At 44.5% G+C, this 14,531-nt stretch overlaps 1 protein-coding gene across 6 annotated transcripts in view; it reads left to right on the top strand.

Moving 5' to 3' along the window:
- Positions 1 to 841: 841 nt before the first annotated feature.
- LOC119452830 (brain-specific angiogenesis inhibitor 1-associated protein 2) overlaps positions 842 to 14,531 on the top strand; it is a 261,090-nt gene continuing 247,400 nt past the window's right edge. For 5 of the 6 annotated variants that reach the window (XM_049667303.1, XM_049667304.1, XM_037714784.2 and 2 more), the window contains exon 1: positions 843 to 1,288. In XM_049667303.1, coding sequence (XP_049523260.1) covers positions 1,241 to 1,288 — 48 coding nt within the window. In that variant the 5' untranslated portion in view covers positions 843 to 1,240. Of the gene's footprint in view, positions 1,289 to 14,531 lie in introns of all 6 variants that reach the window. The other variant, XM_049667306.1, reaches the window with a different exon arrangement.

Genomic DNA, 14,531 nt, shown 5'->3' with positions numbered 1-14,531 from the left:
AATACGAATGTAATACATCGGCCTTTAGGAGCTCTTTTTTTTTCCAAGAACCATCAGTCGGTGAAAACGAGTACCTTCCTCAGTTGTAGGAATCTCTTTTACTAACAAGTTCTTTTCTGCATTAAAATAGATAAAATCTTTTGATCACTAAGGCCTGAAAAATATCGCGGGTACGTCTAACAATCCCCATGACCTATACAGAAGCCTAGTTGCAAATGATATTCTTTTATTTTAGTGCTTCTTTTTGACCTTTTTGTACTGTACCTTTTTTTTCAATGCCGCGTTCTGTTGCAATTTATTCTTCGCTTTGTTATTTACCTTTTTTATTATGAATCTTTGTTATCATTGTGCATTGTGCACTTTTTTTTTTTTACCATGGAAATGTGACATGTGACATCTGCAACGGGCCTCTGACCGACGTGGTTTGATGCAACGCGGTTGTGTGCTTTTGTGTCGACGTATAATAATGTGTTTTTCATTTACACGAATTTATGTAAACCTGCAATTTTTATGCTTTTCTTCTGTACCCATTTAGTACCCACAGCGCTGTGGGTATACTAAATAAACAAATACATAACATAAATAAAGCTGTGGGTTGTGGTAGTTCGGCAGGTGTTACGACGAGCACGCGACAGCAGACGACACGGGCGCGGGCGCGGCAGCAGACGACGACGAAAGCGAAAGCGCGTCTGCTTTCGGAAAGCCCGCAGCTGCTGCTGCGAACCGCGCCGCCGCTTCCGGAAGTGACGTAGCGGCGTCGCTTTCCCATTGGACGGTTGAGTTGAGAGCAGACGCGCTCGTCTCTTCCTCTCGCTAAACCTCTCGCCAGCATCGGTATGCGCTTCTGGCCAGCGCATTTCCAGCGCTTGTCGGTCGCGGTTGTTCCTTCGCCAGCGTGCGCTTCACCGAGGAAAGAGAGATAGGCTCGAGTTCGTCGCATTCGGAGGATCTTTCGGAGTGCAAAGCAGCCCCGGGCTCACCGCGCACGTTGCCGCTTGCCTCGTCGTCGTCGGTGCTTTAACGCCGCTGTAGGAGGTCTTCGTCGCGTAAATTGTTTTCTTCTGCGCGGCCGTCAAAAGCGCGATGATGCAGACTGCTCAAAACGTGTGTCGACGCGGCGTATGATAAGTGTGTTTTTCGTCGTGGTGACGTGTGCTCTTGTTCTTGCGTGAGGTGTGTCGTTTGCGGAGGATTAATTCCGAGGGACACCACCCCCCGAACAGCGAGCGGAACAACAACCATGGCGGAGTACGAGGAAATGGTGCGACTCGTCGATGGAGCCTACAAGGTGAGCTAGTTGTAATATGCTCGTCAAATTAGGTGGTGATATCGGACTGTCACACTGTCACCTTGCGTTCAGACCCGAAATCTTTCTCTCTGTAAACACTTTTTTTTATCTTTTTTTTTTTTTTCGTAAACCAGCTGTACCGATAGCTGTCTGCACAACGTGAGATTCTATAGGCCAATACATAACTGCCGCTTCCGCTCGAAGCATTGTAAATGGCTCGATAAAGACAGATGCTGCTTCTGCGCAAGACCACGAACACACATACAATAACAACAACAAAAAAAAAAAAGAGGCAGGGTGGATTCCCTCTGCGAAAATGTGCGGCATACCGCGATTGTTGATCATTGTCAGTGAACCGCGCAGTGAAAGCTGCGTTGCTTCGAACGCAAATGTCTGACTTTTGAGAAGCTGGATATAGTGGCAGTGCGCTCGCATGGCGACAAACTTGCAACGCGGTTTCGGGAAGGGGAGGACGGTATGGGGATTGAAGGCTGAGGAGCTTGTCCCCAAACACAATCCAACTTCACGCTGACTTGATTTCAGTTTCTCCTGGATGCATTCAGTCCACAGTGATGCCAGAAGAGAGGGGAGGAAGGAACCGATTCTGTCTCCCACTTGTAAGCCACCAAGCACTTCTGAATGGTATGCCATGATTTACTTGCGCTAACGGGCAAACAACCGTCAGCGCATGCCCACACTTCCACGGTTATCTCGCTTTTGATCACCGAAGTATTCTGAACACCACGGTAGAGTTGTCCTACTGCTTGCTTGCGCGAGTTTATTAGAGAGGTGGAGTACACTAGCTGAATGATCCCACTTTTCTTTAATTGGCACTACTAATTAAGGTGGCGTTGGCGCCAAGCGACGTTGCCGACTACTCGTTTTCACGGGAGCATAATCGAAACATACGTATCGCACGCCATAGGTCATCAAAGAGGTCAAAGAAACTCATCTTAAGACGATGCAAATGCACAACGAATATTGAGCGCACGAAATGTCGCGCAAAGAAACGCAGCTGCAAATGTCGCAAACGCTGCAGGTATGTAATAAAACTTCAAAATGTCGCTATAAAGTCTACATGTGCATTAGCGCTTCTAAAGGAAATGCAACGTTTGATGTCATTACGTCCAAACAAAACCATCGCGCATTCGCTTGTTTCTTCATATTTCTCGACGTCGTCAGTGGCCGCCCGAAAACTCTTTCAGAGCAACAAGTGCACGCTTTTGAAATGTAGCTGCTGACGACGTGAAAAATCTTAGCTCGTTACTCAGTGTGATCGGCTGAAATACTTTCTGGCCTGTGCTGTATCCAGCCTTTCGAGAAATATGCCGGTAGTGGCTCCGCCCGAGCGCCTCTGGTTGGGTAAAGACTAAGAAACGCAAATGCTGTCGGTGTATCCTCCAGTGCGGCTTAAATCAGAATCTAAGCGCAGAGCGGATGACCAAGACGACGCGAACAGCGAGACGGAACAGGACGCCAAGCCAACGTTGACCAAGCCCGCCGCTTGTCATCCATCCAGAGCATGACGCCAGGCTGAGACCCGCTCACACTGTAAAACAATTTACACCCCTAAAGGTGAATAAGGAGGTACATTATTTTGCAGTGCACTTCCCCGACACAACTCCTTGAAATGAATCTACTAAACGCTACAAATAACGTACAGAATCGAGTGAGCGAGATGGGAAACGCCCGATTTTTGGTTCGCCACAACACCATCATCGTCATCGTCAGCCTATATTTATGTCCACTGCAGGACGAAGGCCTCTCCCTGCTATCTCCAATTAACCCTGTCCCTGCGCTAGCGGATTCCAACTGGCGCCTGCTAATGTCCCAACTTCATCGCCCCACCTAATTTTCTCCCGTCCTCGACTGCGCCTCCCTTCCCTTGTCATCCATTCTGTAACTCTAATGGTCCACCTGGTTATCTACCCTACGCATTACACTGACCTTCCCAGCTCCATTTTTTATTTTTCTCTTAATGTCAACTAGAATATCGGCTATCGACGTTTGCTGTCTTATCCACGCCGCCACAATCATATGAAGGCAAAAGATAATGAAGCCAAGCAAAAGCATTGGGGTAATAAATTGTAGCTTTAATGGAAGTGTACGAATGATAAGATGAAGGAAAAGGAACGTGGACGAAAAAAAAAAAAAAACTAGCCGCCGGTACTATGCGAACCCCAACCTCCGTATTACCTGCGCCCGTTTCGCTGACAGTTGTGCTAAGGCGGCGGCTGCTCCCCACGTCCACATTCTTGGGTATTCACGTGTACAAGATATATAACTCTCGGGGTGTTAGCCAGCGCCACACAATTCGCGGCGGGGAGTGTGGAACATTCTTCTGACCGACGGTGTGTCAGGTATCACGCGAACTTCTTTTTTTTTTTTTTTGTCGTAGCAGACAGCCGACTTTTATTATACCGGGAGTTTCAGCGAACGCTTTCAAAAAAAAATTTTTTTTTTTCAAGTTGCCTGTGGCAGATAGCACAATTCCAGTTAATGAGCTGGCCTACTCGACGAGGAGGACATTACTTGCGTACAAAATTGAAATGCGTAATCGACTAATTAACCAAAACTCACTAATTAGGTTTGTAACTAATTACCTTATGGCCCAATTTGCAATTTAAAAATTCTAGCCGTGGAGTTCGCAAGGCGGATTCACTCGGAACGAATTCTCAGGATGACACCAGTTTCGAGGTACTCTTTCCGAACATTCCGGAGAAAGCATTGGCGTTCCAGATACTTTTGCGCATTCAGTGCATAAAACGACGTTTTGTTAGAAAGCAAGTGGAACGGTAGTGCATTTTTTACCGCAAAGTTCGGAAAATAATATCTCGAAACTAGGTGTCATCCTGAGAAATCGTTCCGAGTGGATCCGCCTTGCGAACTGCCACGGCTAGAATTTGTAAATTGCTAAATGGTCCATAAGGTAATTAGATAAAAGCTTAATTAGTGACTTTTTTGTGAACTAGTCGATTATGTATTTCAATTTTTTGTGCAAGGAATGCCCCCCTCTTTGAGTAGACCAGCTCACTGAATTGTAATTGTGCTATCTGCCACAGGCAACCATTAAAAAATTTTGAAAGTGTTGGCTGAAACACCCGGTATATTGACGTCAAACAGAAACGACACTCCAGCGAATGGTGTCCAACATCACCGTGACTCTTGCTGCGACCCGACGAGTCCCACCTTGCATAACCTTGCGTAAAGCGTTATCATGCCGCTGTACGCGCTCCTCCTGCGAAGCAGAAAGAATTCAGAGCCTGAATGTAATTTAACGAGACCGAAGGGTCCGACGAGAATGCTATCCAACGGGTCGCATGAGGGGCGAGGCAAAATGTCCACCATTGGTTAGAAATCGCTTCAGGCGCAAAAATAAGACACGGACAAGAGAAATACATGGACATCCCCGTCTCGCTGGATATTTCAATCGAGAAGGGGGCGTTCTTTTTTTTTTCGGCAGCGTGACACCGCACACGCAGTCGGGTTCATATTTGAAATCGGCGCGACTTTCAGCAAACTTTACTTCAAGTCGGCTTCAATGCGACCTGCAACACGGTGTACACCGCCACTGAGGCTACAAGACTTCACGGTGGCGTCAACGTACTAAAAAAAATGGTTACTGCATGCCAGTAATTCGAACTGTGTTTAATTCTCAATTTGCTTTTTTTTTTTTTGTATGTCGCTGACGGCGTGCAGTTTTGAAACACGAGTACCGCGTGTTGCTGCTCATGATTAACTCCCGACTATGCATACTATACAATGCGGCGAGTAGACTGTAAACTGCCCAACTACGTCCTCGCAAAACGTGCTGGCGATGTACGCGTGCGAAAAGAAGTGTCGTGTTCATAACGCGCGCCACACCCTGACTCACCTACGGAGCATGCGCACCGAGGTGCGTTTAGGAAACACGGATATGGTGGGACGTTGGGAGATGGAATGTAAAGATAGCGAAAGGTCCCGTACTCCTCCCCGTATACGCAGTTCCTAGCGCGCAAAAGTGCAAACGAATTGCGCTTGTGAAACTGGTGTGGTCCCGTGTTGTATGTATTCATTTATTTATTTGAAATACCTTACAGGCCCGTAGGGCATTGTGTAAGGGGGACGTCAAAATCTCAGCAGTTCATACACAACCAGCTAAAAACGAAAACTATAAGTATAATACATGGTAAATAAAATTTGAGCACAGAATCGCAGCACAGAAGAGAAGACCGAGCAATGCGGAAATATATGGTACACAGGTTAAAGCATATACGATAAAATAAAAAAGCGCATGGCACATGGATAAGTGCGCAATTCATCAAAACGTGTTACAGCACGATGTAAAGCAAACAACATGTAACAACAAAATAGAAAGAAAATGCTTAGCAGGAAATCAGGAAAACAACAAAACGCAACAAATATACTTTCTGCCGTACCTTCCTCATTTTGTTTCTTTTTCTTTAATTTTTCTCTGTTTATTTTTTCTTACTTTCTTTGCTACGCCAATGTCAGAAAAGAAGGTCTGCAGCTATACAGGTATCCTCTCCCGCCATTTTTCTGCCTCGTCCGAATAAACGGGCATGGGTTGCTCGCGCACAACTTTCTGTGGAAATGAAGACAAAACGCGCCGCGCAAGTAAGAGCGCTCCTGAAAGTAGTCCCATATTCTAATCCGCTTTAGCTTAAGCTGGAGAAGATAAAGCGTAAACGTATTTTGTTGCAGTTAACGCGTGCATTCTGGTAGTGAAAGCTGTGGTCTGTTACTTCCTTATTACTCTTGCAGAATCAATAAATCAGAATGTCTATTGAGCTCGTCCAAATGCTACAAAAATGTGGCATATTAGCATACTGAAAAGGGCTCTCAAGCTCAACGACTATAACGGGACCCGCGGTTATTTACTATAACAGTGGAACAAATGCAAGCACGGAAAACGAGAAAACGGGAAAAGATTACATAGGACATAATTGTAAGAGCGATGAAATCAATGCAACTCTACAACGCAAGAAAAAACATTGAAAGGAAATAAACAATTCAGCAACAAATAAAATGAAATCTATACATATAAGCATACGCAGAAATAAAATATGCAAAAAGCTAAAATTTGTAGAGGACATCGGCAAATAACTTAATTCACACAATCTTTTAAAAGTTCGAAGAGGAACAACAAGCAAAAGAAGTTTAAAAGGCAATACAAAAGTTGTTCGTCTAGAATAAAGGATTAAAAGGCACTGTTCAGCACAGAAAACAGTGGCCACAGTTTTAACATTGGTAAAGTATTTCAAAACTTAATCATTGTTATTATTTTTTTGATCTTTATTGTTATACATATATTTTTTTTCACTAAGGTAATTCATGTAATAATAATTGAAAACCTATGTATATTGAGAGAGATGGGCCATTTATTATAATTTTTAACATTTTTATTGCGTTTGTATTGTTAATTATTTTATTTTATTCTTATTACGTATTTTCTTATCGTTTCCGTGCTTCGAGCAACTTTTGCGAGATGACGAATTTGGCGCCCGCTGGTTGTACTCCAGCAATTACGGTAGCAGGAAGGCGCCCCATCGAAGTTTGTTGGAGGACAAACTAGTAAGCTTTGCACGGAGGGGCTCGAACTTAACTCACGGTGATGTCAGTCTAATACTCGCGTAATCATAGGAAATTACCGAGAAATCATGCAGATAGTAACGCGAATTCGTGTATTATACATAGCACAGTGTTGGTGCCGCGTAGGAGAGAAATCAATATATATATATATATATATATATATATATATATATATATATATATATATATACATAATGTGACAACAGAAGCACTTGGTTTTTTCGTCACCTAATACGAACGAAGCGTTTGACGGCTTAAAAGTTTTGGTTCCCGAATATAATGCATGTGAAGCAAATGGACACATAAAAATAATTATTCGTTGTTTTATAATGAAATGCAGAAATGATAAGGAAATTGATCTTTGAATGCTCGTCTTGAATAACGTTCTCGCATACCACTCTTCTGCTTTGAAGAGTGGCGAGCCGAAAGCCAGTCAAGCTGACGGGTTCAGCTTCTTTCCCTTGGCTCTACCATTTCGTCTTTTTGTACATTTTGATTCTGAATAAACTTTTAATAAATTTTGAAAACTTTGAAAGGTATATAAAAGTGAACGAAGAACTACTTGAAGACGGTGGGATCCGAACCCACGTCCTCGACATTGCGCGTGCGATGCTCTTACTAATTGAGATACGGGCGCAGTTGTCACGTGCTCATTCTCGGGTATTTTCGTATGGTATAGATTTGATCCTTAAGAGTGTTAGCCAGCGCCGCTCGTGGCCATGGCGGTTAATGGGTTCCCCTCGATGTCTTCTCGTTCACCGAATTTACAATACGAGCGACAAATCGGGATCACTACAAATTGTTACGCACGTACGGATAGAAACAAACAAAAGAAAAAGAAAATAGACGGCAGACTAGCGTTCGTCTGTCGTCTCTCTTTTTTCTGACCGACTGCATGTTTCTGTGATAAATACGAATTGTCGTGATCTCGCAGTAACACGCCCAAAGAGCCACAATCAAGGCACACCGAGAATTTGAAATCAAGACATACCGAGAATCCGAAACGAGAACACACCGGGGTGGCTCAGTCAGCTAAGGCGTTGCGCTGCTGAGCACGAGATCCGCGATCTCGCTGCCGAGCACGAGATCGCGGCCGCATTTCGTTGGAGGCGAAATGCAAAAATGCCCGTGTGCTTGCGTTGTAGTGCACTTTAAAAAACCCCAGGTGATCAAAATTTTTCCGGAGCCCTCCACTACGGCGTGCCTCATAATCAGAACTGGTTTTGGCACGTAAAACCCCAGAAAAGAAGAATTCGAAACGAGAATCCGTAGACGCTCGCGTACGCTTTGGCTGCACGTCATTTCTAGAACCGTGGATTGGACGAAATCAACGTGGGGCCCTCTTACATACTAGCTCTGTTCTCCTACATACTAGCTCGGTTGAATTGGGACGTTAAACTTCGCGAATTAATTATTCCATCAAGGGATCTAAGCTACCCTTGCTCTTTTCGACCTCTCATTGGTTAGGTTAGGTTACTCGACTGACGCAAGAAAGGGTTAATAAAGGAGTGGTGGAACCGGCCTTCGTCCGGCAGTGGACATGAATAGGTTATGATGATGATGATGATGATGATGATGATGATTATGATGATGGGAAAATTCGGCAGAGACACTTAAGGCTGCTTGTGCGTGGGAATGTGTAAGCATTATAGTCGATTTGATGAAACCTTTAGTCAGCCTGAACCGTGGAGCCGCCGTAGCGTCGGGAAGCGTGATCGTCTAGCACCCCGAGGCCCGGGTTCGACTCCCACCCAGACCGAAATGTAGGAATCTTTTCTTTTCAAAGCCATTTATTTACGTTGTTTACAGGAACCTGTCTGAGAAATTTCACGTCAATCCGAGAACGTATGACGTGTTTTTACTCTTTGCGCAGTCGGCCATTTTTGGCACCATCGCTCGGTCACGCCGCCGACGGCGTATTTTCGCGTAATGGGGAGAACAATGCTTTCGTATTCAAACCCACACCACGTCGCACAAAGCCAATCATGTACTTGGACCGCCCTATCGGAGTGCTTGCAACACTGCAAAGTATGCACTTCGAGCGTTTTCTTAACAAGCAAATGCATCGCGGGCAGAGTACGTAAAATGACCTTCAAGCTAGTACGCACGCGCAGAGTATTCGTGGTCGCCTAGATTAGCGGAGGACTCATTAATCAAGTGACCCGGTATACTTTCGCATACAATTGCTTCATGCAACCGTACTTTTTCTCGAGCATCATTTCTCGCTTACTTTCTCTCTTTTCCGCGCTCTTTCGGAAGCTTTATAATGGATGCGTCTATCCCTGAAATAATTTGCTGCAGTTTGACAATTAACAGTACATCAAAGGCGCTCAACTTTCCTATCATTGTGTCGCATTGCTTTTGTTTTCCGGGTAGAATATATATAATAATCACACGACTCCTTAGGGAATACTGCCAAATTTGATTGCCGACTATTTTTAGATTTCGGTTACCTACGTGGACATTGCGATCGATTCGTCGGGCCTGCAAAGTCCATCTATTCACGTTATCAAACCTGAACAGTACGAATCGCGCCACGTGCTCATTGGACTTTTTATTCTGTTCGAGATATGAAAAAAAAGGTAAAATACGAACGCCCGGTATGTATAGAATAACTCGGTTCACAACTACGCCTACATTATCCACTAACCTTGGTGAACAGTTGGCGATAGATTGTAATTTTCAAGAGGAAAAGAAATGGCGAACATCGGCTGCACCTGCAGAGCAGTTCATTTTACTGCTTTTGACACATTGGTTACAGCGACGTTCTCACTGGCCGAGAACCGTAGCCGTACTACAATTGACGCGCGATTTTTTTTTTTTTTCTTTTTCGTAGGTCTGTTAAAGTTTATGCAGTGGCTAGTTCTCCATTGAAGGTAAAGGTCGAAGCTGACAGACGCATTTAATAACGTCTGCAAGTACTATCATGCGCCGCAAGCTTATATTTGATTGTGTTTTTTTTTCTTTTTTTTTTTGCCTGACCCTCTAGACAGTTGTCACGAAGCCAAAGTAATTACAAATAGAGCGACAGCATAATGAGGAGAGATACGAAATGTGCAACGGTCCGCTTTAAGCTCGAGGCACTCCTGTCAGATTCGCGGTGCTTCTTTATCTATGTCCTTGTCCAAGCTGCTATCTGAGGAGAAAAAAGAACATATCAATGATAGGCGGAGCGGAGAAATAGCTATTATACAACTAAGTGTGGCGCACAAAGTGGCATGCATATATAACTACAACTTGCTCGCGTGAGGCCGCTTATCTTATCACCGCAAAAATAAACAAAAAAGGATACAGATTATGACTATAAACCCTTAAGCGAAGATAAGAAGGCGTGATTGGTCTGCGTGTTTAGCGAAACGGGGATTTGTGTTCTCGAACTCGTGCATGTTATCTGTATTGTTATCAGTATAGTTTGCGCGAAACATGAGAAGCAGCGGTTGCAAAATGTTTGGGATGGTGGAATCACGTGTAGAATTACTGAATCTTTCTTTTTCTTTGTTTTCCGGAAAAGGAACCGCTAAAATTCCCTTTGTGCTGTGAGGTGGGCAACACGTGGTCATCCCTGAAATAAGAGCTCCACATGAGCGCCGTGCCTTGTCCAAACATTGCGCAAAACAATATAAATTATATCTAAAATTAAAAAAAAATTTTGCCCTAAATGCACCTCTTACTTATTATTTGGTACACGAATTTCGGGAGGTCGCTAAATCGGTGAATACTATTGCGTAAAAGAGTTGTTATACAGAAACCTGGCGGTTATTACTGCATGATTACAAGACTACCTTGGACTAAGCAATTATGCTCACGTAAGGGGGTACATTGATGTGTGGAAATTTTTAACTCCATTTTATTATTGGAAAACGTACGCACCTTCTGGCGTTACGACTATACTATTCTGATGTTTCTGGCTCCTGCGGGTGTAATGATGGGATTGATTACCGTTTTTGTAAGGTGTTTCTCCATACGAAACAGCCTTTTCGCGAGATATCATCAAGATCATCCCATTTGTTTCCTGTTGTAATTGTTGTAAATTTGTAATATTGCATCTGAACCTAGGCAGTGGCTAATTGGTATCCAATATTTAAATATCAATTTATTCGAGGAATCGTTTACCTGCACGTTGCGTAGTAAAAAAATGTAGCAAAAGATGCAGAAAATATAAGGCAGACAAATTCGAACATTTATACAAAAGCGAAAATATCACAAGAGCAGATACAGCAATGAACAAATAGATAGATATGATATTTTGCATTTAGGTCCTGCGATCTAAACTCCTCAGAATGTTGGTGTCTCGTTATGCCAGGCCGATGGCGTAGGGCCAATAGTCTCTTGAGCACGTGCTGCCATCTTATATTATTCGCATCGCATAATCCACCCTCCTTGTAAACAACCTGCGTATTCCACCAATGCATCACAAGCAAACCGTATATGCGCCAGCCAGTATGTCAAAATACTTGCGCAGTGGAGAGAGAAACTTTAATGATAGCTGGAGAGGTTAGCCGAGCAAACAAAAGGCTCGACATGTTCAATATATAACAAGAGATCGAGGGACCGGAGAAAAGAAAGAAAAAAAAAAGGTACACGCAATCCTTTCAGTCGCACAAAAAACTCGGAAGGGGGCAGCAGTGAGCACCAAGAAATGAACGAAGTGGAGCTTTACGGCACCGTCAATAAACAAAAGGGGTATCCGTTTCTGTCCTTTTGGCTGCACCACGGATATGGGTAATATTTTGTTTATCGACGGTGGCATGATGCTCCAATTTGTTCATTTCATCGTGTTCACTGCTGCCTCTTTCCGGGAGTTGTTGTGAGAGCGGATGTAGATGCGTTTGTTTGTTTCTTTCTTTTTTTATGATCTCACGTTCTTTGATCTCTTGTCAGGTATGAAACCTGCAGCAGCATACCGAGCCTGTTGCTCGGCTAACCACTTCACCTATCATTAAAATTCCCCACACCAGCGCGCACGTACTATGTCATACTGGTTGATGTATACGATTTCCTCGAGATGCATCCTTGGAATGTGCACGTTGTTTGCAGGGCGGGTGGGTCTATGCGATATGAATACCGTAAGATGGAAGCACGTGTTCAAGAGACTATTGCCCCTAGGCTATCGGCCTGGCATAACGAGGCACCAACATTCTGAGCAGTTTAGATCACAGGACCCTAATGCAAAGTAAGACATCTTTTTGTTCACTACTGTAGATGCATTTGTCACCTTTCGCTTTTGTATAAATGGTTACTTTTGTTTTCCTTGTTCTACACCTTTTCCTAAACTGTCTTTTACTAAGCCACGCGCTCGTATCCAATTGCTCGAATAAGCTTATATTTACCTAAGGGATGTCAATTAGCCCACGCCTATAGGGATCAGATGCAATATTAGCAATTTTTGTCTGCAATACGAAATGAGTAAGATGGTCGTGATGATTTCTCGCGAAATGACCACTCGTTATCCGCCCTGTAAGCAATATACGGCCTGCCCATTTCTTCTAATCGATACGGTAGACTCGGGTGCATGGTAGAAATCGAGTGCTCGGAACACATTCGGCTGCTTCTTTCAAAGCACCGCACTTCAGCCCATGCGGAGTGCTCTAGGGCGCTCCCACCGTCTCATATCGGTCGCGTTCTATAGGTGCAAGTTAGACCTGGGAGCGCGGCCGAGACTGGCGGAGTTCCGGTCACGTGGCTTCTGCAACTTCCGTTGTTGGTGCGGCGTCTGCGTCGGCGGGAGCGCGCTATTGGTCCGTCACGTTTGCTTGCAACAGAAGAGCTGACGTTTTAATGCGACATCATTATATGTCCCACAAGGCAAAAAGGTGGCGTTGTCCTCAACGAGTGCTACCAAAAATTATCATCTGTATGGATTAAGGTGGATTAAGGTTGGTGAAAATTAGAGCAAGGTGGATTACGGTTGGTACAAATTAGGGCAAGATGGATTAAAGTGGATCAAGGTGGATTGAAGTGGATTAAGGCTGGTACAAATTAGAGCAAGGGGGATTAAGGTTGGTACAAATTAGAGCAATGTAGATTAAAGTGGATTAAGGTTGCTGCAAAGATCGCGATCAAGAGGCCTGATCGCGATTCTCGGATCGCTATCATCCGGATCCCGCAAGATCGCGATCCCGAATGACCGTGTAGCAACACACAATTCGGATCAAGCTCAATCCAAATCGGCCCCGATCGCGATCAGAAACATACGCTTAACACCGGTATAATGTCTCGCAAGACATGTCAAGATCCGTGACACTCGTCATCTAACGGTCCATCAAGGCATGTTATTGGGATTCGTTAGTCACGTGTATGGGGCCAGGTTATTAGGGTTGCTTTGAGTATTAATGACTGCAGGTACTTTGCTGTGTATCCGTACACATTATCAACCGCTTACTAAACCTTCATTCATTGCAATTGTGATTGGCGTATTCGCAGTTCCTTACGTGTAATCGGTAGGTCCAGGCGTAACTAATACTTCTACTCAGTGTTTCTTTATACTGTCACGTGGTCTGCGAGGATTCTCCAGTTACACGACGCGACGCGGTTGCTTCGGAGTTCTGCCTCTGAGCCCGATGTCGAGGGTTCGTTATCCTGCCACTACGGCCGCATTCCGATGCCGGTGGAATGCAAAGAGGCGTGTGTAGTGTCATGCTTTAATAGGACGTTAAACCAAAAAATAAACAGGTAGTCGTAATCAATCAGGAGCACTTCCACTACGGCGCCTTTCATAAGCATCTATGCAGTTTCTGCACAGTTAATTAGACACGGCAATTTCTTTTAACCGCCTCGAGCGAAGCTTATCCGGTGCGACACATACCTGAGCCGTGCTCTTGCAAGAGCGGATTGCGTCAGCCCTTTCCGTAGGTTACGGTAACCTATAATGCTCCGATACGTCACCACTGAGACGGCATGCTTCATCGCTTGACATTGGTCCCCGATGCCTCGTTCTCGGGTCCTTGAACTCGCCTCTGTCCCTCTTCTCATACACCGCGCACTTGAAAGCGTGCATTGGGTGATCGATTGCTTTCCTTTGTTCAGCGCGCTTTTGGTATTTTAGTTCTTTCTTGGTGCAACGTTTTGGTCGGAATGTTTCGCGCAGGGAGAGTCTGCGTATGCTCTCACTTGCATCTTCCTTGCCTTAGCCACCTGCCTCGCTAGTTCGGTGGCTCTAGCGTGTCGTTGCTAAATTAAAGGTCGCGGGGTATACAGTGTGCGACCGTTTTACGATGCAGGAACAGTGCAAACCCTCTTCTTGAGGCTCTCCTAAATTCATCATCATCAGCCTATATTCTATGTCCACTGCAGGACGAAGGACTCTCCCTGCGATCTCCGATCGCCCCTATCTTGCGCTAGCTGATTCCAACTTGCACCTGCAAATTTCCTAACTACCTTAATTATGTCGTTCTTAAGAACTATTATTGGCGCTGTTTCATTCGTTTTCAGCTTTCTGTAGCTGCATAGCTTCTAACTAGAGTGGATTCCGGGCAAAGAAAATCGCTTAAACGAAAAGGCCAGAGAAACGGGTTGAGGATAGCAACATTGCTTGATAACCCACAGGAACAATGTTAACAAACATCGTTTTAAAATTAAATTATGGTGTTTTACGTGCCAAAACCACGGTCTGATTATGAGGCACGCCGTAGTTGGGGACACCGGAATAATT

This window comes from Dermacentor silvarum, chromosome 5 (assembly GCF_013339745.2).
Source record: "Dermacentor silvarum isolate Dsil-2018 chromosome 5, BIME_Dsil_1.4, whole genome shotgun sequence".
Lineage (NCBI taxonomy): Eukaryota > Metazoa > Arthropoda > Arachnida > Ixodida > Ixodidae > Dermacentor > Dermacentor silvarum.
This window is presented reverse-complemented; position numbering and strand designations above follow the sequence as displayed.